We start from the raw sequence: 21,974 nt of genomic DNA, 5'->3' as shown, positions 1-21,974 counted from the left end.
AATTGAGGGCGTTCAGTTTCTTCGTAACAGCAGGCTGTAACCACGGTCAGAAGATACAGACCAGGCAGTCACTGGCATGCCCTGATAGGACAGTTTAAAAGCATTGCATTAAAGCTTCCTTTCTTGCAATTCTGCCTTTTGGAAAACAATTTCAGATTAGTTAAGTGGCATTTCAGTGGTCATTTGCAAAGGACACTCCTGCTGAGGAGGAGATATACCCTACTACAAAGGGGTAGGATGAGCAGTGGTTATTTTGCCCTACTTTAACCTTTTGATAGGCAATTGGATTATTAAAATAATATATGCACTTTCTGTGGATTTGTTGTGTTTCATGTTCTAAAACATTGGAGTCTTAAAATTAGAATATTTTTAATTATAGTAGTTATAAACCAACTCAAAGTCTGCACAGCTCAGCCAATTTCATTGGACTGGGCTGAGCAGAACTGTGCTTGAAAGGAAACGGTGTCAAGTATTTTGGGACAAAACACAAACAACTCTGGCTTTCCCTGAATAGTTAAGACATGGCTTCCAAATCCATATGAAAGCTTTTTATGTGCACCCAGAACAGAGCATATGCATTGTATTGGAATGAAATCTTTAGCGTTTATTAGTCTCCTCAATGTATCTATCCGCTACCTCAAGGGAGAAGAGCTCCTATTGTGCAGTGGTGACTTGTGTAACCATTTTTTTTCCTCCTCTTTATTGCCATAATTCTGAAATAAGCCTACAGGTGTGGTTTTTTTTGGATTGTTGTTTTCTTCTGTAGTCTGACAGCCACTACTCCAGCCATTCCAGCAGCAATACTCTCTCCAGCAATGCCTCCAGTGCTCACAGTGATGAGAAATGGTATGACAGTGGAGAGCGCACCGAATCAGAGCTGAACAGCTACAACTACCTTCAAGGGACTTCAGCTGATAGTGGCATAGATACCACTTCCTACGGACCTAGCCACGGCAGCACTGCCTCCCTGGGAGCAGCAACATCTCCCCGTACAGGGCTAACAAAGGAGAAAGCGGCACCTCTGTGGCATAGCTCCAGCGAAGTGGTCTCCATTGCAGACAGAACATTAGAAAAAGAGAGCCACATGGACCGAAAGACTGAGTCTTCACTGAGCCTGGATATTCACAGCAAGAGTCAACCAGCCTCCAATCCTCTAACGAGGGAGAACAGTGCTTATAGTCTTAGTGATGCTGTCTCGCATACAAGGTAATTTTCACCTCTTATGAGACTGACCCCTCCACACTTGTTTTCCCATTCTCACTCTAACTTGTCAGAAGTGAGAAGTGGATGTTAAAGAGAGAGGTTTGAAAGATCTTACTGTGCAGAAGGCTTGAAAATTAAGACCACCTTTAGTCTTCCCATCTGCTACTGCTTATAATACTAAAGAATGTCTTTGAGAGCATATTCCGTACTGCTGCTACTAAACTAATGTAAGACAGACATGTCTGATGTGTTCATAAGGAATATTTTGCAACAACTGTGGTTCATATGTGGATCAGAAAGGAGATCAGTCCGTTTTATTAATGAACAGTTTAATATGGGCTTCTTTTTTAGTCTTGCAAGTACACATTTCATATGTTTTGCATTTTTTTCCTCAGTCTTTTTATTTAGAAATCTGCTTGCAGTCAGTATGATCAATACGGAGAGCAAGTTGCTTGGGAGTGCTAGCATGTAGATTTTAATCTCATTCTGCTGCAAGCTTGTGGGTATGACACATTACAATCACCTTCCCTCTCCCTTAGTTTTGCCACTTGTAAAATCGGCAATATCAAGTACGTGTATAATGTGCTTGAACACCTCAGATGGAAGATACCCACTTTACAAGTTAATCAGAGCTGCTAGAGGCAGAAAATATTTTAGACCATTTTCCTAACCCATTTCCCAAGAAGCATCCAGTGGGTTTTTTCAAAAATACTCATACTGTGTCATACTAGCAACAAGAAAAAAAAACAGCTCTCAAGGAAGACGTGTGATCATCATAATTTGTTGGCCTTGTAGAGCCTGACTGTTGCATTTTTATTCTTAAGGTGCCTCTGTTTTGAGTGTGCAGCTAAAATACCTACAGACTGGAAGTCTGAAGCAATTTTTACTAATCATTTTGAGCAAAGCTACATTTATGCAAGGCTAGATGTTTATGAGACAGTTTAACAACTCCTCATACAGTAGCTGCAAATAGGGGGTTGTCATAAAAACTGTAATGTAGTGAATGGTCACCATGTGCTTTGTCATGGTAATTTTGACTAAGTAATCTCTTAATGGTAGTCCTGGTCTGGTTTTCTGCCTCTCTTGGTTGACCATTTTTGGCACTAAAGCTGATATTCAGTTGGTATAATTCCCACCCAGGTCTTTGAGACTGGTGTTTCTAGTAGCTATGCGTGCATGAAGGACTTAAGCAAGTCTGTAGAAAACACTACGCAGAGGGATTTACTTAGATTTTGGGCAATGTTAGCATATGCCCCTTTCTTGAAGGTAAAAATCTATATGGTGGTTATTTACAGGTGTTTATACCTTTTATTTTAAGACAAGCATGTTTATATGCATTTTTTTAACATTCATTAGAATTTACCATGTGCCCTTGCGGTACTTGTCTGAATGTAACTAGCAGTAGCATTAAATGTGAGATTCTTATACAAAATGCTGCTTGTAATAAAGTTGTCAGTAACATTTCCATTTGGAAGGATTTTTTCAGAAGTGACTCGAAGCCTGGAAAACTTACATGTAACTCTCGGAAGCTTTATTGTAAAGGTGTGCCTAATGGGAATGGCGCCTTTGTACATCTGAGATGCTGGTTTCCTCTTCTCTGAGCACAAAATAGGGTTAGTTCAGTAGAAAAGCCAAGAAAATTTAATAGAAGGAAATGTATCTTTGCAGGGCAGGCATACCCTGACAGCTCTCATTTTTGTCTTCCATGGATATTCTTTGCAACTTGATTGAAAACTTAAGTCCAGGATGTTGTCTCATTATTTATTATATGACAGCATTGTGTCTCCAAACATGGTATTTTCTCTGGTTGACTTGGATTAATTTACGTGATGTTTCTCTGATAGTACTGAAGTGATTCTCTGCATGTTTGGGGGGGGCTGTTACTGAAATTTCCAGATTAAGGTTCCCTAGACTTTATGCTAGAGAAAACAGTTGGCAGGTTTTTTCCAGTTTCATTTAAAAATCAGATGTTAAAAGTGCAGCCCTTTGCAATAAGGAGTAGTAGTAGCAATTTGTAGAACACATGGGGCATGATACTTGAGAAATACTGCAATCCTTGCACCCACAACATTTATTTTAGTGGAGAAAAAAGAGACTGACTTGTGTTCCTTCTTTATTATTTCTTATTTTTGAAGACTAGAACATGTGTTTGATGCCTCACAATAAAGCAAAGGCACAGTCTGGGCTAAAAAGCTTTCATTTTGTTTCTCATGGCATCCTCGGTTGGTGGTTGCACACTGAACAGCAGTGCTGACCTGAGGAAACCCTAGGTCCAGCTGTTTGCTCCCAACTCTCGCATCGCTCTTTCTATGGAGATGGAAGCTTGTTAAACTGGCACTTGCAAAATGTAACCACAGCTGACTGCTTCAAGGAGGTGAAGGAGGGGAGACTAAAGGGTGATTCTGAATCAGGCTACTTATTGTGAGAAATGAACAGCTTAATTGGTGTGTTTCTCTATCAGTTTCTAAATTGTTGTCCTTTGTTGCTTCTCACTATTTTACCTTTTGCCTGTGGATGCCAGAATGTCTGTAATGTCTTTAGAGCTGGGTTTCTGAGCGAGAAGAAAAGGAATTTGGCCCTAAAAAGAACTCAGTGACAAAAGAAAAGAAAATAACCACAAATTAGAGTGTTTGTGTCTGTAGAAGACAGGAGCGATAATTAGTGTTCAGATCATTTGATGGTGCATAAAAGAACTTGTACCTGAGAATTGGTGGCAAAATGTAAATTATAGTGATTAACTTTTACAGCAGAGCTTCTGGCTGGTTTTTATTTTTCTTCTCCACCCCCATTCCCAAAGTCCTTCCTGATGATTGTGCAGATTTCTCTTAGCATCCCAGGAGAATTGCATTATGTAGGCCAGTAATTATACAGAATCGTTATAGCTGAATGTCATTAAATGAAGCCATATGCACTGATGGCATGAATTCCATAGGAAAAAAATAAAATCAGACTTTCATTTCCACCTAAACTGTATGGTGTCTTATGGTCCTCTTACCAAAACTTAAAGGAAAATCATGGCTATTTCTAATCAAGTATATTTTTCCTTAGTTGTAATAATTTTAAGATACTTAAAATATTATTTAATGATTGTAGAATACTTTTATGAATGGCTCATCTGCAATTCTTGTAGATTGTCATGTAATATTTGAATTTTTCCTTAATTTAATCCTTCATGTCTCAATAATTGAGGTAGGAGGTGGGGGGACTGTCAAGCTGGTCCAGGTGTCTGTTACAGTAAGAGGAATCTTCTGCATGCTTCCTGGTGTCGAATACTCTGACAACTTCCCATCACTACCATAGGACTCCAGCTCCGATTTAGTTTTTCTAGAGTTTATCCAAAGCCTTTTGCTCTCCAAATATCCTCTCAGTTAACAAGTGTGTCTCTCTATCTGTCAGTATCCTGTTGGCCTACATGTGTTTACTTCTAGGATGAAAAGCTTCAGTTGTATCCACAGTTCTATGCATAGTTCCTGAAGCAGAATATCCTCCCAAAATACCATATTGTAAAACCACAGCTCAAAATATGCAATACACTTTAAAGAAAAGTGTATATAAAACTGTATGCTAATTTTCTTGCTTATTTGCCAGGCTGCTCATGGCATCTATTATATGATACATATTATAATAAATATTAAAGTAATAATACTTAAAATACACAATATGTGTATACAATATGATATCTAATAAAATAATATTTTATTAGATATACATCTGCATTTTATGTATAAATTTTATGTAGAGCATACTGAACATAATTTTTTACCCTCTTTGCCTAGTAATATTAAGGATCAACACTACCAACCTATCTAGGAGTTGTTACTGGTTTTTATCAAGAAATGTTTTCTCACAGCTAGCACTTGCTTGAGAACTGCCTGATGGATTAAAGAATTCTGAAATGTGATTGGAACTTCCCTTTTCCTACACTGAAGCAAAAGACTTCTCCACTTCTTGAATATATTTAGAAGGGGGTAAAGATGAAAAAAAAAAATAGCCCCGTACGTTTTCTTTAAAGATGTGCATCTTCCCCAAATCTTGGCGGTTTAATTTTGCGGTGGTGATGCCTGACAGATGGGCTGGTTTACTTAGCATGTGTAGGAGTTTTCTTTCAGTATTGAAAAAGAAGAGAGAAGGGGGAATGAAGAGAAATTTACTGCCTCTCCCCCTAGCTCTTCTTTTTCTCTGCTTTCTTGCTATAAATTCTGTTCACTGTTACAAATACGAAGTTTGTGATGTGCAGCACCAAACATACAGGCTTGATGGACAGGAAAATCTCTTCCTATATTTTCCCAATCTGCCGTCTTTTGTATAGGCCTTTCAAATGTACAGATGGAGGGAACAAAAAAAATAATTATATAATAAAAAAATCTGTAGTATTGTCATTTGATTTGCATACATATGAGGAGGTGCCTATTACCCCGATGTGAGGGACTTCACAGCCATCCCTGTGTACATTAGATGGAAGCATGGGCTGCAGCAGCCAGTGCTGTTTGAGGTGGAAAGACTACAGTCCGCTCAGACTCCTCATTAAATCCACAGCACTTAACTCTTGGGACTCATGGTGCTTAACCTGAGCCATATGAAAATGAAACATGCTTGAAGATGATTTTTTAGACTCCTTCTGTTGTTAGTGGAGAGAGAGGAGAAACTCCAAAGCATTAATTCTCCCTGTGTATCTGAGACACCTAATTTAAGATGAGGAGAATCACCTCCGAAGGATATTTCTCCATTGACTACAGCAGAAGCCAGACAAGTGGCATAGATTAGATAACTAACTGACTTCTATAAGGCTAAATGTAGGTGAGATTATTTTCCCAGGTGGCAACATAAATTTAACCTTAAATTCTTTTTTCTCTTTCAGTAAGAGAGATGTGAAAATGCATTGTTTTATCAAGATATGAAAAGAGTGGTGAAGAATTTTCTGTTAAGCTAAGAAAGAAGAGATCATTCAGTGACTTTATTCAGCCTTCCAGCTAATTTTTATTTCTCAGTCAGAAACCGTTCTTTACCACAGGGCCATCTGTTTCAAATTCCTTCCTTGCAGTGTTGGATACAGGGATGAAAATGTGGCTAAGTTGTGTAGAGAGCTGATAGAAAACTGGTCTCCAAATATATAATGCTATTTCAGTACCAAGGCTGTACACAAAGTTTTCCTGTAACTGTACTTAGAAATGCCTGACCTTTTAAGGTTGTTATAGTAAATACTGTCTTAAGCCCTAGTGCTCCTGATACTATGCAAGTTGCATCAGATTTTAATATCAGCATAACCAAAGAGTAGCTCCCATCTAAAGCCCCCCTCCTTCTTCCAGCAATAAGCTGCAGTTGGTCATCCCAACTCTTTTTTTTCTGTCTCGACAAATTGTGATATATGTTAGAGACCTGCTCAAACTTCTCAATTTGAGTCTTTTTTTGTAAATGGTAACTGATTTTCAGGCAAAATCCAGGAAGCCCTCTTTTGAAAGGTGTATGGGTTTCTTCTCTGGTTTGTTGTGGGGTCTTAAAGAGATGTTTCCTGTTGCTTAAGTTCTTTCAAAATGTGGTTTTTTTCCACAGCCAGGAATTCCAGCAAGAAGTTGGACTTGGGTTCTTTTTTGCTGATTCAGCTACAATCTCTTGTATTACTCTGAAGCTGCCTAATGACCATTAACCCTAGATTTTCCATTTATGAGGGGGAATGAGGGGACAGTGGTTGCATCTTTAGAGGTTGCTTACAAAATTTTTCATTACTATGTGAGATGTTTTTAATGAAACATTGGTGGAAGGCTCTTAAGAAGAGCAAACTAGTTTTGCTACTCTACCCACTATTGATAAGAGTAACATCTTGCGCCCAGAGTTCTGCTTTAAAAATAGTTAAACAAGGTGCATATATACACATTTGAGGCAAATTTTGTCTTTATTATGTTTTTCTCCTAGTACCATGAGCTCACGACACTCTGCCAGCCCGGTTGTTTTCACCAGTGCCAGAAGCTCACCTAAAGAAGAGCTTCATTCTGCTACTTCTCCCCAGCTCGCACCTTCTTTTTCCTCCTCTTCTTCCTCCTCATCTGGTCCTAGGACTTTCTACCCTCGCCAGGGTGCTACTAGCAAGTATCTGATCGGATGGAAAAAGCCAGAAGGGACAATAAACTCAGTGGGGTTTATGGATTCCAGAAAGTAAGACTGGTTTTTGGTTCTCTTGTTTGGTTATTTGCTTTAATTGTAAAGAAGCATTGAGATTTGTGACACTTCTCTGTACAGCAGAGCTCAAGACTATTTAATAGAATGCTTAGTCTTGTGTAGAACTTAATCTCTAATCTAGAGTTCTGCAGTTAGACTTAAATATTTGATAGTTAGCTAATCTCATTCCCTTGTAACTTGTAAAAGATATTTTTTTAATCATTTCTAGAGAGCTGTGTGGATTTCAGTCCTATTAAAGCTTATCTTTCCTTGGGACTTCTTAAAGGTGACTCAAAATGCTCTTTGAGCAAATATTTAAAATCCTCTTAATGTAGAGCCTGAGTTTTCCTTAAGCTTCTCATCCATGTAGTAGTAACATGCATGCTGTGCATTAGCTCTGTGGCACTCCATGTTGCCTTGCTAAGATTGCTGCCACTATCCAGTCTAACTGGCTTAAAGCAAGCCAAGATCTCTCTGCATTACAATCTGAAACCATCTCTTTTGGAAGAGAAATTGAGAAACAACTTACTAGTGAAAATATTGTTCCTTTAAGAACAATGGAAAACAATGAAAAAGAACTTGGAAAGCCAGTGGTTCATCCTATTTCAAAGTAATTTATTCAACCCTTCTTGACTTTTCTTGGGTCAAGCACGGTATCCCTAGATGTTACCAATAACTGGCTGTCAAAAGGAGATAGTGAAGCTTTGTGATAACTGCATTATAAAAAGCCAGTTAAATGATTAAAGAAACATGGGGATTTGCTGCTTTGGGGCTCTTTGAAGACATTTACATTATTTAGTTTTGTACAGAATACACATTATTTTAATAGATTCAGTCCCGTATTGGGAAAATGTATTATGATAACCTTTAAGTGTATCGGTAGTTGACATTTTTAAACAAGTTTATTGCTTCAACAGGTATTCATTAAGATGAGGCTCTACTGTATTAGCGAAACTCCTTTCCTCCTCTGTGCCCCCACCTAGGTTTTTTCTTTGAAAGTCTTGAGGGTGCTATAATTCTTGTTTCATTCATGCCTCCTGCCCCAGGGCTTTGAGACCTGAATGTGTCTGTTCCATTTCATTTAAGACGTCACCAGAGTGATGGCAATGAAATGGCCCACCCTCGGCTGCGTGCTTCAGCAAGAGATCTACGAGCATCACCGAAACGAGCATCCAAGTCCACCGTTGAAGAAGAGCTGAAGAAATTGATAGATCTTGATAGCCCAACACCTGAATCCCAGAAGAATTTTAAGGTATGTTAAAGAGAGAGTCTGTCATCTGGCTATCTCTTGTCCCAGTTAAGTGAAATCTGAGAATACGTGAAGAGCAGTGTAGAGGTCCTCTTCTGATCCGAGTCATAGTTCTGTTGTTACAAAATAGAAATGTGTAAAGTTATATTTTATAAGAATTTAATGATTGAGTTCATTGCTGCCTAGGCATATCAACTAATAAAGCAAATGCTTCACAATTTGGAAAAGGATGAAGGCCATGAAGCTCTTAAGATTTCTGTTGTAGAAAATGCTGAGTGCTTTCAAAGCAGTCAGAGCTGAAGCGTTCATTCATACAGAGCTTACTTGGTTGGACTTTGCATTGGACTCAAGAGTTTCTCAGATAGGATCTTTTCTATTATCACCCTTAACAGGAAGCTAAAATGCGAGGCATTTCCTCACTTCTCATCATGGACAGAAAGTCATCTGTTTGTCACAGACTTGCCTAATAGAGAAATACATTTGGGGAACAGTTTCATTATTACAGTCACTGCAATATTACAGTTCTGTGTGAAATTTAAAGAGACTAGTATGCCAAATTGCAAAGAACATTTAGGACTGCTGGCTCATGGAAAATCCTGTAGTGTCGTCTTATGCATTTGAATTGTTCTTCTCTGATTGCATCACTAGACAGTGACTTCTTGACAGTATTGAAACTCCTTGCAAAAAGCACGCTTTTATGCCTGTCTAATCCTGTTACTGCACAAGGACCAAGAATGCTCCCTAAACTTAAACAAATATTTATACAGAATAAATAGTTAGAAATATTTCCTGATGTGTTTCAAAATATGTATAACACAAAAGTGCATATATTAATTTTAAAAATCCATCATTTTGAAGAGAACATCTTGATTTCTTAATCAGCTTAACAGCCCAGGCTCATCATCTAGAGTCCAAACGGTTTCCACAGCAACCATGCAGAAGAGAGAGCTGCAACTTCTTTCTTTGCTTGTAAAAACCCAAAGTGGCTTATTGAAGCTTGTAAGTGCTAGGTTCCGTACACAGATTATTTCAGATATTAGCTTTGAGGACAGAGGCAAAAAAACCCCTTGCCAATGGCAAGACATCTTTTTCTTAGATTTGTGGTAGTTCTGAGGGGAGTGGGACATGGGCGATGTGAGCATCTCCTTTTGGTTGTTTTGAGCAAGGGGATTGTTCTCTTTCCAAGAAATTCCATTCTGTTTAAAGAGGTGACATGAAGGCCATGAAAAGTGTGTATGTTCCCAAGTTTTTCTGCTTTGGGGTTAGTGAATCAATTCTTACCCTGATCTTTGTTTCCTGGTGACTGTAGAAAGTACGTTAACTCAGGTTACACTTTTGGTAAATTCCAGCAGGTTAATAACATTCTATCACATGAATAAATTAAATCTTTACCATTTTAAAAGTAACTGTCATTTCTGCCCACTGCATGATTTATATTTCATCTTACAAAAAAGTTGCTCTTGCAGCATAAATTTTTTTGACAGTTTAAAAAAAAAAAAAAAAAAGAGAATGATAATAGCCATCATTGGTTCACTGCACAAAGACCAAAAATATTCCTCCTTCCTGTCTGTTGGTTGCCAAAGGCTTTGTTTGCTAGTAGAATTTGTTCTAGGCTGTGATTTTGTGTTTTGTGTGTCTTTTTATTATCTTGCCAGCCTTCCTTATCTCGTTACCTACTACTTAAGCATTATATCTTCTCAGACAAGTCACCCTTCTTTTTCTCTTCCCTCTGCTCTATTACCAGAAGACAGTTCCTACTCATATTGCCTCTGTTCCAACTCCATTAGATGTTCATATCTGTGCAACCTTTTAATCTCAACATCTGATATTAACTGGTGATTCCAGCTCCTAATTCTTTAACACTAAGTGAACTATACCACCCTCGAGTAAATGCTGCTTGACTTAGCAGCTCTTTCTTTTCCTTTGCCACTTCAGGACAAGTACTGGGAGATTTCACTGGATCATAACGTGAACCTGCTGACTGAGCTTTTGAATTTCAGAATAAAAAAGCAGCTTGATCCTCAATGTAACATAGTGACAACTGTGTACCAGAGTGTATATGCAAGCTTCATACTGTGATGGACATGTCCTGAGGGATGCAATGCAGAAGGGAAAATTTGATGTATTAGAAAGTTCGCATGGGACATGGCTTCTCTTTCCTTCCTTGTCTTTTGATGATAGCAGGTTTTTTGAAGTGATGTTAGTTGTTTCTGATCCTTAATCATGAAACCAAAACATGCGGCAGTCTTTTAATATTAAAATTTGTAACATTTTGGAAAAAAAAAAGACTGGCAGATCGTCTTCCACTGTACAGTACCAATAGTCCCTCCTCCACGCTCTTCTCCCACCTTGTAGTGTAGGATTTTGATCACAGGAGTAGAGTACCGTCTGTTTAAATGTTTTTTTTTCCTCTTTCTGAGAAGAGAGAACTATTTTTTGTGCAAATGAGCAACTCTTTATAATGTTTAATCACTCCTTCAGGAAATCTCATTATCTCCTTTTTTGTTTAAACTTGCTTACAGAGCAAATGGGGGTGTTGAGGTCTTCCTTTTTGTTTGCCGTTTCTTCATGAAAGCCTTTGGACCAAATTTTAACCAAACCGTAAAGAAATGTTATGTCTTAGAGATAGTTATGGTGCTACACGTTTCATGAAAATCAGTGTCTCTGCTGATCGGAATGGTTATGTGTTCTTTGATAGCAGCTCACTGGCACTGACCAGAGAGTATGTAACTCCAAGCTAACCACAGCATTTCTTTCTCCGATGTGGAGCATGGAGGAAGCTGGGATGATGGTGGGGGTAAGACACAAGTTCTCTTACTCATGGGACTATTTACTTAATTTTGATTCAAATCCTTCTGAAGAATCAAAGCGGTGGTGGGCGTTCCTAGTTGTTCAGTAATATGAGACTTTTAATTAGTTGGCATTTGCTGGTGCTCTGCCTGCAGGAAGGCAGCCTCCGCTGGGCACAAGGGAGAGCTCTGGTTTATGCAGCATTCAGTCTGTTTCTGTAAACGTTCTCTCTGCTACACATCAGCTCTAGAATCCGCAAGGGCTGCCTGAGATTTCCACTTCAGGGGAATTTTGACGGGTATTTAAAAGGTAGAATGTGAGATAGGCTAAAAAAGACCTATATATGTTATCTAGTTATAATCTCCTTCAAAGCAGATTCCTTTAGACCTTTTTCCTATCCACTCTGAAAAAATACTGTGTTAATACTTGCTTTCTTATTTAAACAACAAAAAAAATTAAAAAACAATTTCAACATAGACCTCAAAAGTTTCTTTATTGATTTTTTTTTCTCATTTCTTTTTATTTGTTTTTATGAATGTATAGTCACACACTCTGTCCTGTCAGTCTCCCTTTCCCAGCACTCCTACCACAAGGCGTGCCTTGCAAAGGACTTTGTCAGATGAGAGTATTTACAGTGGTCAAAGGGACCACTTCTTCAGCTCGCGGGCCTCGCTCTTGGACCAAGCCATGCCAAATGATGTACTATTCACCAGCACGTACCCTTCTCTCCCAAAGTCGCTGCCACTGCGGAGACCATCATATACTTTGGGAATGAAATCACTACATGGTAAGTGTATTTCCCATTTTTCTACTTTCAGAGGAATCCTTTGTGAGTCATGTTAAGGGAAAATGTTTGTTACAGCAATTAGTACTTCCATCTTGATCTTGCTAAAATGAGGAGAGTCAAGTCACATGCCTGAAAACATAAAATAGGATGGGAATTTTTTTTTTTCTTTCTCACTTCAGTAGGTATAGTAAGACTGCATGACTGGTCATGCAGTTACCTTGTGGAGGGAGCACAAAAATTTGCCTCATTGGCTGTAAGTTTGCACCATTTCTTCCAGGAGTCATCTGGACCAGTTGGACCAATCGGCAAATAATGTATGCCTGGTTATCCAGCAGTGACAACTTCAGGTGTCAGTTCCTTTAGTGTGGGGTTATGAGAACAAAATACTATTAGGAAAATAATGATATAAAAGTGGATAAATACTAGTGGACATTTGGATGTACAACTACACCAGATACTGCTTTTATTGCACCAACTGTTTTTAAATTCACTCCCTTACCCTATTCATTTTACAGGACTTGAGTTACTTATTTTAGTCACACATCAACAGCTAACGAGAAAAAGTTACTTGGTAAACTGCTGTCAAGAAGGCACTCAGCTTTCCCTCATCAGTTTACTGAAAAATCTCAGTAGGATTATCTGATAGGTTGTGTGTTGCTGCATGTGAATGTCTCGGTGAGAAAGGGAATTTTCACAGGTTCCCGCTGTACCTCATAATTAAATGTGTACTAAATGGGTTTTCCAGAAATAAAGCTAGATCTCACAGTGTAGGATTCTGCAATGTTTTCTGAAGAAGTACATGTCTGCTCTGATTTATTCATGTCTTGGTATGTTTCAAGAGGAAAATGGAAGGCTATCAATAGATTCAACTCACTATAGTAGGCCCTAAGCATGGTCTGTATTTAGATACACCGGATACATTTGACAGTGAAGGCTGCTGAAGAAATCTATTTTAAATTCTTTTCATCTGTCTGTGATCACCAGGCATCAGTTTTCAGTGTTGAACCTGACATTTTCATGAGCTGTTGTTTCTGTATAACGTTTCTTGCGTAAGAGTTAGGAAACTGAGCTCTCTTCACTTCTGCTTTTTATATGCACTAAAATAACTTTGCAGACTTGGTTACATTTGTAACTGGCTGGTGGATTTGGCTTCTTAGGGTTTGGGGTCAGAAGATTAATGATGCCATCTGAGTAGCAGCACTTGGTCTCTTTAATTAGATGCCTGTATTTTCCGAAAAGAAAACCACAAAACCTTCTTTCACTGTCACATTCTCTTCCACACCAAACCAGTTACTCCTCCTACCACATAAGCTTTCTACATTTGTCAACAAAATAAGATTTTCTGTTTTCTATAAAAGGTAGGGCCTGCATGATAAAAGGACCACCTATTTGAGTGGCACATGAATTGTCTCCACCCTACACATGCCTTTGCTGAGAGAAGGATTAAGTACAGTTGGATATTTAATACCACAAGTATTTGTTGGCTATTCAAAATTCTTTTAATTCAAAGATCTTAATAACAAAGAACAGCTATTCCAGAGCACCTTCATTTGTTTTGAAGAGGGAAAACAATGAGCTAAAAATATTCTTATTTACTCCTCTGTCTTAATTAACAATCCAACTCACACTTTTAAAATAGGTAATTTTTCATATGGTTAGTTTTTTCTTCTAATTCTGTGTATCTTTTCACTAATTGTAAATATTTTTATGTTAAGAACTTTTCAAATAACTGCCCTCTTTTTGGAAGATGATGCAAGAATCCTCAGTGTTAATATCAAGCTGAACTTCCATTTATAAAAAGTAAACACAGACAAAAAAAAAAATTCAAGATTTTTGAGCAAAAAAGTGAATGCAGCGTAGCTTTTCTGGTCATTGTTTCCCAGGCAGCAATATTATTTGGCTAAAGTTACTAGAAAGATATTCTAGTTATTGAAGTTATATAGTTATTAGACTACCAAAAAAAAAAGGCAACAGTAAGCCACACAACTAGTGGCATTTGTCTTCTAATGGGCTTGTATCCTGCCCACCACGCTGTCTTTCTGTTCTCTCTGGTCCAAATGGATTCTTCACTATACCCTTCTTCTCTGCAGCCTTCTCCCAGGTGCCCAGTCCATCTTCTCACCCCTACGTCTCTGGTGCTTCTAATACCACCCACAAATTTTTCAAAACTTTCTTTATGCCTTGACAGAGGGCATGAGGAAGTGAGTTGTTGCTGCTTCTGAGCTTACACATGTGCTGACTGACCAGGCATTGTGCATTTTTTGATTGTCCAGCCAGTAAACTGAAATAAAGTAGGTAATTGTTGGTTCACAATTTGGTCTTTCCCTAATTAGCGGCAATAATTCAAGTGTTTCACTTTGCTAGGCACCAGTTTGCACAAAAATTACAGGGACCTTATATCCTTCTTTCGAGCTTGCCAGTGTTTTTTCCGTAGTGGGCCATGTACCACCTTATGGATGGGTGTGGGTATTTTTCAGTAAAGATCAAGAGGTTTCACTAAAGTGCTGAGAGATGTGCAGTGCTTTGGAAGTAATTTTAAGGGTTTTCTTGTTCTGATTTATCTTGGTAGGCCTTAGTTTGCTCCCATTGGTTTACGAGATTGTAAAGAGAGGGGGAAAAAAACCCTCACAATTTTGTATGTTTACAGGAGCAAATAGGTGCCAGGGAGTGTAGAAGCCCCAGCAAGCTGCAGAGCCCTCCAAAGTATCTTCAGCTTGTGTAGAAGCAGGAATCGTTGGGTAGAAGAGTACTGCCTCTGGCCCCAGTGCTGGGGGGGGGGGGCAGAGATTGGCTTTTGAAGTGCTAAGCTGCAAAGATTCAGACAGGTTAGAAGGGAGCTGAATGTCCTGGTGAGAAGCACTGTCTCAGAAACAGGCTTGTAACATGCTGTACCTGGTCAGTTACAGTTGATCAAACATTCTACTGAGTTCTGGTTCCGAAAGTGCTATCCCAGAAAAATTAAAAATAGGGATGCATTAGTATTAAGAAAGGAATTTGTTTGGGTTTTTTTCAATGGAGTTTATAATTTGTTCCGCATTACTCTAGGAGAGTTTTCTGCCTCAGACAGCTCCCTCACAGATATCCAGGAGCAAAGACGGCAGCCCATGCCAGACCCTGGTCTTATGCCATTGCCTGATTCTGCCTCTGATCTGGACTGGTCAAACTTGGTAGATGCTGCCAAAGCCTTTGAAGGTAAGTTTGCAGAATACAATATTTAGAAAGCTGGTCTTTGTGCATGCTTCATTAAGGAGTGGGTTTGGGTGTTTTTTTAATCTTGACTCTTGCTTTTTTTGTTGTTACTGTTTCTACTTAGGCTGAAGCTTAAGTTCATTTAAAATAGCAACTCAAGTCTTAAGAGCCTAAAACTTTGTATGTAATACTCAGATACCATTTCTTCATACTGTAATCCCTCTGTGCTATGGTTCAGCCAAATCTCAGTGAAGCTGGCTACTTCTCATTTTGAGCAGTTGCAGACATCACAGCTAGAGTGGAAAAGACATCTGACAAAAAAGTGCAAAAGTAAAGTCAAATAGCAGGGGAAAAGCATATGAGTACACTAATGATTGCTTGCTTACTGCACTAGCAAGAAGTTTCTGTAGTACAGCAAAGTGCGCTGCCAAGGTAATTTGGGAAATATGCCTTGTTGTTATATACTTTTCCATTGCTGTTCTTCCCTTTGCATACGCTGAGTACGTAGACTTGCACATAAGTGTCATTTCATCCTATGGCACTTTCCATGTCCTTGACACTTAGTAAACTGAAGAGAACTATAAGCTGCCTAGATGTATTTGAATTTAAAATTAAATAGACTTCAGCCCAAAGGGAGTTTACCTTACAGTTAATATAATCCAACGGAAAAGTCTTCTAGGTGCATTAAACAGAAGTGCCTTTTCCTAATCTCTGCATAAATGCTGTCCCACCTTCATGAAAGTGTTTTCGCTGATCCTGAATCTTTTAGACATTATTCTGCATGGTTGGAGAAGGCTGTGAAGTAACTTCCTTTCTTGGCTGTTCTCTGATAGTAGCCATATACATCATTAAGGCAGTGCTTGTCTAAGCTGGTGTTCAAGATGTACATGTGTGCTCTGCTCTATTGCTATAGGAGTTGTAGGATCAGCATGTCTCATATTTCCGCTCTGCAGTCTTGGGAAAGAGTATTCAAAGTAAGCCTTAGTCCTCAAGAGATGAATTTGTTGTGATTGTTTTTTTACCACCACATAGGGATGAAACCCAGGTTTTAATGCGTTTCACAGTGGTCAGCAATTTCTGTTTAAAAGATCCCCTTTTTTTGGTTAGATTTATTTGACTGTCCTCATTAACCTGAATCCCTCGCTTTTGTAGGTCCCAAACTCACTTGTGTGTCTCTTTAGACGTGTGAATAAAGTCAGTGTGGTGAAGGTAACAAACTGACAGCTCAGATGAAGAAAAGCTGGGGTAATGTGTTGGCTGGCACCTTTATCTCACAGCTGTAAAAATATATTCAGATTTGACTTGGAGAGGGAATAGCTGTCTGATGTCAATATAATCCCAGTCTCTAGTCTCTGCCAGGTGCCAGTAGGGGTTGACAAGTACCAAGCAGCCTAAATTCTGATTTGTGATCCTGGACACCTCTCTTCTACATTGTTCGTTGGTGTCCTCAGCACAAGCCCCTGCAGTTACAAATAGTGGTATCTGCAACCAGCTGAAACAAAAGCTGCCTGGATCCCTGAGCTACACCAACCTTCAGTATTTTCATTCAAAGGAAAAAAGAGAGGAGCAGGAAAAATACCATCAAACACCAAGGCATGTTAATTTTAGCCTTGTTGAAAGCATAGAATAAAAATTTGCCCAGCAGAAAAGGATGATACTGTTCTATTTCCAGTGAGAGACCAGCAGCTGCTGAGGGAGAGAGATGTTAATTTATTAAACTAAAAAGTGTTTATGTTACTGTTTGTGCTAGGAAACTCCAGAGGTAGGCCCAGTTGGGAGTTCACAGTCACACCATGTGACAGTGATTTAGAGATGTGTTAAAACATCTGAGCAGTTACAGGACAAAAAAGTGTAGACATAAGGCAGGAAAGAGGTTTCACGTTTCAATCTGAAAACGTTTTCTAAGGCATAAGGAAAAAATTTCAGGTTCTAAAAAATTACATTGGTCATTTTACTTCCCACATGTAAGTTGTGCATAGTGAGCTTTTCTTTCCTCAAGATAAACCGATCCTTTACGGAGTGAAGGAAGCTAAATGTAGTTACTGAGTTATTGGGTAGTGTTATGCAGTTGTACCCAGGAAGTTCGGCACAGCTCTTGTTGTTCCAGCTTGGCTTCTTGCCTCTCTTGGAACTGGCCTTGGGTGGACTCTGTGAGCACTGCCAGAGTATCTCTGCTTTGCCCTCTTTAGCATCTCCCTCCTGGAGAGCTGCTTAGCCTGAGAGTGATGCATGATCTGTGTGAGCATGCAGTGCTTGCTTGTTGAATCCAATACAGTGGAGAACCTGGTGCAAACACTTGCAATGCCTGTTTGCTTCTGTCAAGTGGATATTGGTATGTCGTATCATCACTTTACCTTGCTTGAAACAGACTTCTTAGATTGCTTTGAGATCCTGCGGTGTAGCTGTTGCACTGTAGCATGCATAAACAGATAATCATTACTGCTGCCGTTGTTTTTCTCTATATGTTTGCCTTCTCAGTTCAGCGAGCTTCATTCTTTGCTGCTGGCGATGAAAATCACAGACCTGTGAGTGCTGCCTCCAGTGGTGATCAGGCTGAGGACCAGCTTACTGCACAGATAAAGCCTTATACAGGGTAAGTAAATACACCAGATAGGCAGGCTTCCTCAGCTACAAACCAAGGAAAAGAGTAGCAACACCTTTATTTGGAAGCCATCTCCAGGCTTCACAGAACTCTTCGCAAGTTCTCACGAAGATGGTGGTGGGAAGTGAAACCAGAAGAATCTTAAGTACAGTTGAACCTTTTTGCAGGTAGTCTGAGACGTTCGTGAACATGTCCAAAGCAATGGTAATTCAAGGCACATATAATGAGTAGAAGTAGAGAGAAGTTAAGTGATAGGATGGCCCCAATTAATAACGAGTTAAATTTGTTCCGTTGATTAATGTGCTGCATGTGTTCCATGTACTCTTTGTTAGGTTCTTTTTGTTCATTTTGTGAATTCTTAGTGTACCTGAGTGCATAGCTACATAAAGCCACTTGGTATAGACAAGGCTGTTAGCTACCCTATGTGAAGATAGTAAGTCATATCAGTACCTATTCTTGTTTCCTTCTTTCAACAGTAAAGAATCTCCTCCAACTCTCGCCTCTAAAGTGGACCAGCTGGAAGGTTTGCTGAAGATGTTGCAAGAGGATTTAAGGAAGGTAAACATTTCAGCTACAGAAAATCTCTAAGACATATATTTAGTGCTGGTAGGTGATATTAATAACTATGTAATACTGCTTTACCATGCCTGTGACAGTCTCATCCTTGTATGAGAAAGACATTTCTTTGCTACTTTTCGCAGGCCATACTTCTAATTACGCAAAGCTAGGGTGGAGTGTCTAAATTTGTAGGCATCTGGTTCCTCCACTTAAATTAGGAGGGTGATTCAGAGTACCTCCAGGCCGAATTCAGGTGACACTGCGAAAGGCTTTAAGTTAGTCCATGTAAATATATGCTGCTGATGTTGAAAAGTGAGAGTATTATCTAAACATATAATTCCTACTGTGGAAACTTACTGTATTGTATTACTGCCTGCTTGGTCCAAGAAGGATCTGCTGTGATCAGACAAAAAGTCTCTTAGCTGGGGAAGTATTTGCAGGAATATTTCCTATCCCTTATTTAGTTAGCCATCAGCAGTTGTATATACACGTTGTACATACAGAACAGGGCATGCCCAATTTTATTTCATCACTTGGGGAGCCATCTTCTGTATTAGAATTTAATATAGAGAAATCCTACTCATTCAAGCAAAAAGTGAGGAATGAAATGTCACAAATGTCCCTTAGATATAAAACGATGTGTTACTGCACATAAAATCCTTATAAAAAAAGAAACTTATGCTCTCTTAAGAGATTCTTGCCTCTCTATATAGTTAGGAAGCATGACCTAAAATTTCCACTAAGATCTGTATTTTTTCCTCATGCCTAAGGAAAAAGAGGACAAGGCCAGCCTTCAGGCTGAAGTGCAACATTTGCGGGAAGACAACTTGAGGTTACAGGAGGAATCCCAGAATGCAACCGAGAAACTGAAGAAATTCACCGAATGGGTTTTCAACACAATTGATATGAACTGAGAACAGTGTACGGGGAAGGAAACTATCTGTTATGAATATTATTACTGGGACTTAAGCTTTAATGCCACCTTAATCATGACATGTGAAAGTATAGTCAGAGCACTTCCCTGCCCTTCATCCTCCAATAACCCTTTTTTCGCATCTCTGCGCGCACTCAGAACAATTGCAGATCAACAATCAATGTCTGCCTTTTGTAGAAAAAAAAAAGTAAATAATTTTAAAAAGGTAAAATAAAAGTTTAACTGCTAAAATGTGAATGTCTATTTTTTGCACATTGTCTCTTTATCTGTTATGTACAAAATGATTTGGAGGCAGGATCAGACTTGCTGTTCCATCTGCCTCTGTTTCCATTAACTTCTTTCTCTCTGTTTCAGGTAATCTGCTTTTCCTTGCAGCTTTGGCAAATATTATGACATCTAGAAAATTAGAAAGACATGTTTATTTTACTGCTCTTCTTACATTGTTTTCTGAAGTATGCCACAGACAAGGGGATGTAATGCAATGTTTTAGGTGTCTCCTTAGCAATTTGCGCTTGATTGCTAGTGCTACCTTCCCATACATTACAGAGAACGCGTGTCCATAGTGTATGGTACAGTACAACCAGCATCATAACATTTGGAGAGAGACTAGAGACGTGGGCCATGGGTGAGGCGTATTATCACACATCTATTGCATTAGCATTTCTGGTAGCCTTTGTTTCCCGTGGAAACAATGGCTGCAAGTAACTTTACAAACAGCAAAACTAGGCATGCTGCAGTTCATGCTGTATCAGGCAGGCTGAGAGATACTGAGTAGTGTTGCTGTACCACTTAAGTATAGTCCCCTTCCCTTCCAGGGGAATCTGTTACTTGCGTATGTGCAGAAGACTTAGGCTGAAGTTGTAAAGAGATTAAGATTTCTTTCCCCTGAAGTGTTTCCATAAAAATCCACATAAACCCTCTCCGTGCACCTGCCCTCCCATTCCATTTCTCTGGACTTCTCAAATCACAACAGATTTGAGAAATGTTTATTCAACTTGTGTTTTATTACATGAGAGGTCTTATAAATCTTTTACTATGGTAGACAGATGTAAAGGTAAATTAGAGAAGTGTGTTTTTCAAAGTACTGGGATAGGATTGGAGCTCTGAAATCCCCAATCCCCAGTGAAACTGTGTAGCATGAGATTTCCCAAACTGCCTCATGCCAAGAAAGTTAATTTCTTGTTCTTTGAAGGAACAGCTAACTTGCCACAACATGTTACCTCTCTAGAAAATACCTTTTAGGTGTCAGAATACGACTTTTAAGCGCTGCAGTCTGCACAGGCATTGAACTGTGCAGCATGCTGAGAAACCTTTTCTACTCCCTTCTGAGTATACAGTCACTACCTTAAAAAATATTGCCTTGCATAAAGTGCAGTATATTTGGAGGTTAATTTCAAGAGCATCCACTCCCTCCCCTTTACCACATTCTCAAATAGACAGATTAAAATCATTGGGCATAGTCTTGTCACAGAAACTTCCACGCTCTTTTCAAATCCTTTTTTCATGCTCTTTAATCTTGCTCCATACAAGTACACACTACACTTCAACCTCAAACTTAATTTGTGATGCTAATCCCCATGGAGTTCTTCTCTGATGTTTTGTCATGGAAATGGATCTCTTTGGAACTATTTCTGGAGTGCTTTTGTAAAGGTTTAGAATGTCTTGGGTTTTTTAATGACTTGTATGAAGGAGATTTATATAATGCCTGATATTATTTGTAAATGGGAAATATTGCTAACATCTCTGAGCATCCTGAAGTCTTGCTTTTATTCTCTTTTAAGTTTGGTTTTTATTTTATTTCAAAAAATATTTTGGGACTTGGGGCAGACTATTTATTAGAGTTTTGCAACAGAGTTCTTCTTGTATGATGCCACTGAAGGCTACTTGTAAAATTCTGACAATAAAACTCATTTTAAAGGCTCTTCTAAACCATTTTCGTCTGATTTTGTTGGGTTTGTTGTTTAAGACTTTCCAGAGTGTCCATTTGTTCCTGCTTTCTTCTTCTACCACTTTTCTCGGCACTTAGCGATCAAAGAGTTTAATTCTCTATCAGATTTCTACTTTTTATCCCTTTGAAGGCCATTACTTGGTATGTATACACACACTTCATCCCTTGACTTTTTATTTGTATTACTGCACAAATGTATTTTCTTCCGCCATTTACAAGGTTTGCTACCTTTAATGGTGATTCTAAGCTTCACCAGGCTGATATGGTAAAGGAGGAACAGTGATTTTTTTTTTTTTTTTTTTTTTTTATCATTTATCAGGATTTTAGAACTTACTTGGAAAAATTGAAGCTGATTTAGGTCAAAACTAAATTTGCCTGGCCCATCTGCCCAAGGGCATGCACAGCTTTCAGCATCCCAGAGCCAAACCTGTGAGCATGCAACATCAGGTGTTAGGTTTGTTTTGTTTTCCAGATCCCTTCCTTTGACTTGGGAGATAACCTTGGATTGGACATGTTTTGAATACACCTTTTTTTGGTCTGGTGGATCACCGTTCTGCATGG

The 21,974-nt window shown here is 38.9% G+C and overlaps 1 protein-coding gene across 6 annotated transcripts in view; it reads left to right on the top strand.

Moving 5' to 3' along the window:
• The window catches only part of SIPA1L1 (signal induced proliferation associated 1 like 1), a 230,561-nt gene extending 209,167 nt beyond the window's left edge, over positions 1 to 21,394 (top strand). For 4 of the 6 annotated variants that reach the window (XM_052782299.1, XM_052782296.1, XM_052782297.1 and 1 more), the window contains 9 exons: positions 767 to 1,206; positions 7,114 to 7,353; positions 8,443 to 8,608; positions 11,304 to 11,402; positions 11,939 to 12,182; positions 15,228 to 15,374; positions 17,850 to 17,964; positions 18,450 to 18,531; positions 19,302 to 21,394. In XM_052782299.1, the coding sequence (XP_052638259.1) occupies positions 767 to 1,206; positions 7,114 to 7,353; positions 8,443 to 8,608; positions 11,304 to 11,402; positions 11,939 to 12,182; positions 15,228 to 15,374; positions 17,850 to 17,964; positions 18,450 to 18,531; positions 19,302 to 19,445 (1,677 nt within the window). In that variant the 3' untranslated portion in view covers positions 19,446 to 21,394. The remainder of the gene's footprint in view (positions 1 to 766; positions 1,207 to 7,113; positions 7,354 to 8,442; positions 8,609 to 11,303; positions 11,403 to 11,938; positions 12,183 to 15,227; positions 15,375 to 17,849; positions 17,965 to 18,449; positions 18,532 to 19,301) is intronic. The other 2 variants (XM_052782302.1, XM_052782301.1) reach the window with 2 other exon arrangements.
• The last annotated feature ends 580 nt before the right edge of the window (positions 21,395 to 21,974 follow it).

This window comes from Harpia harpyja, chromosome 3 (assembly GCF_026419915.1).
Source record: "Harpia harpyja isolate bHarHar1 chromosome 3, bHarHar1 primary haplotype, whole genome shotgun sequence".
NCBI classification, from domain to species: Eukaryota; Metazoa; Chordata; class Aves; order Accipitriformes; family Accipitridae; genus Harpia; species Harpia harpyja.
This window is presented reverse-complemented; position numbering and strand designations above follow the sequence as displayed.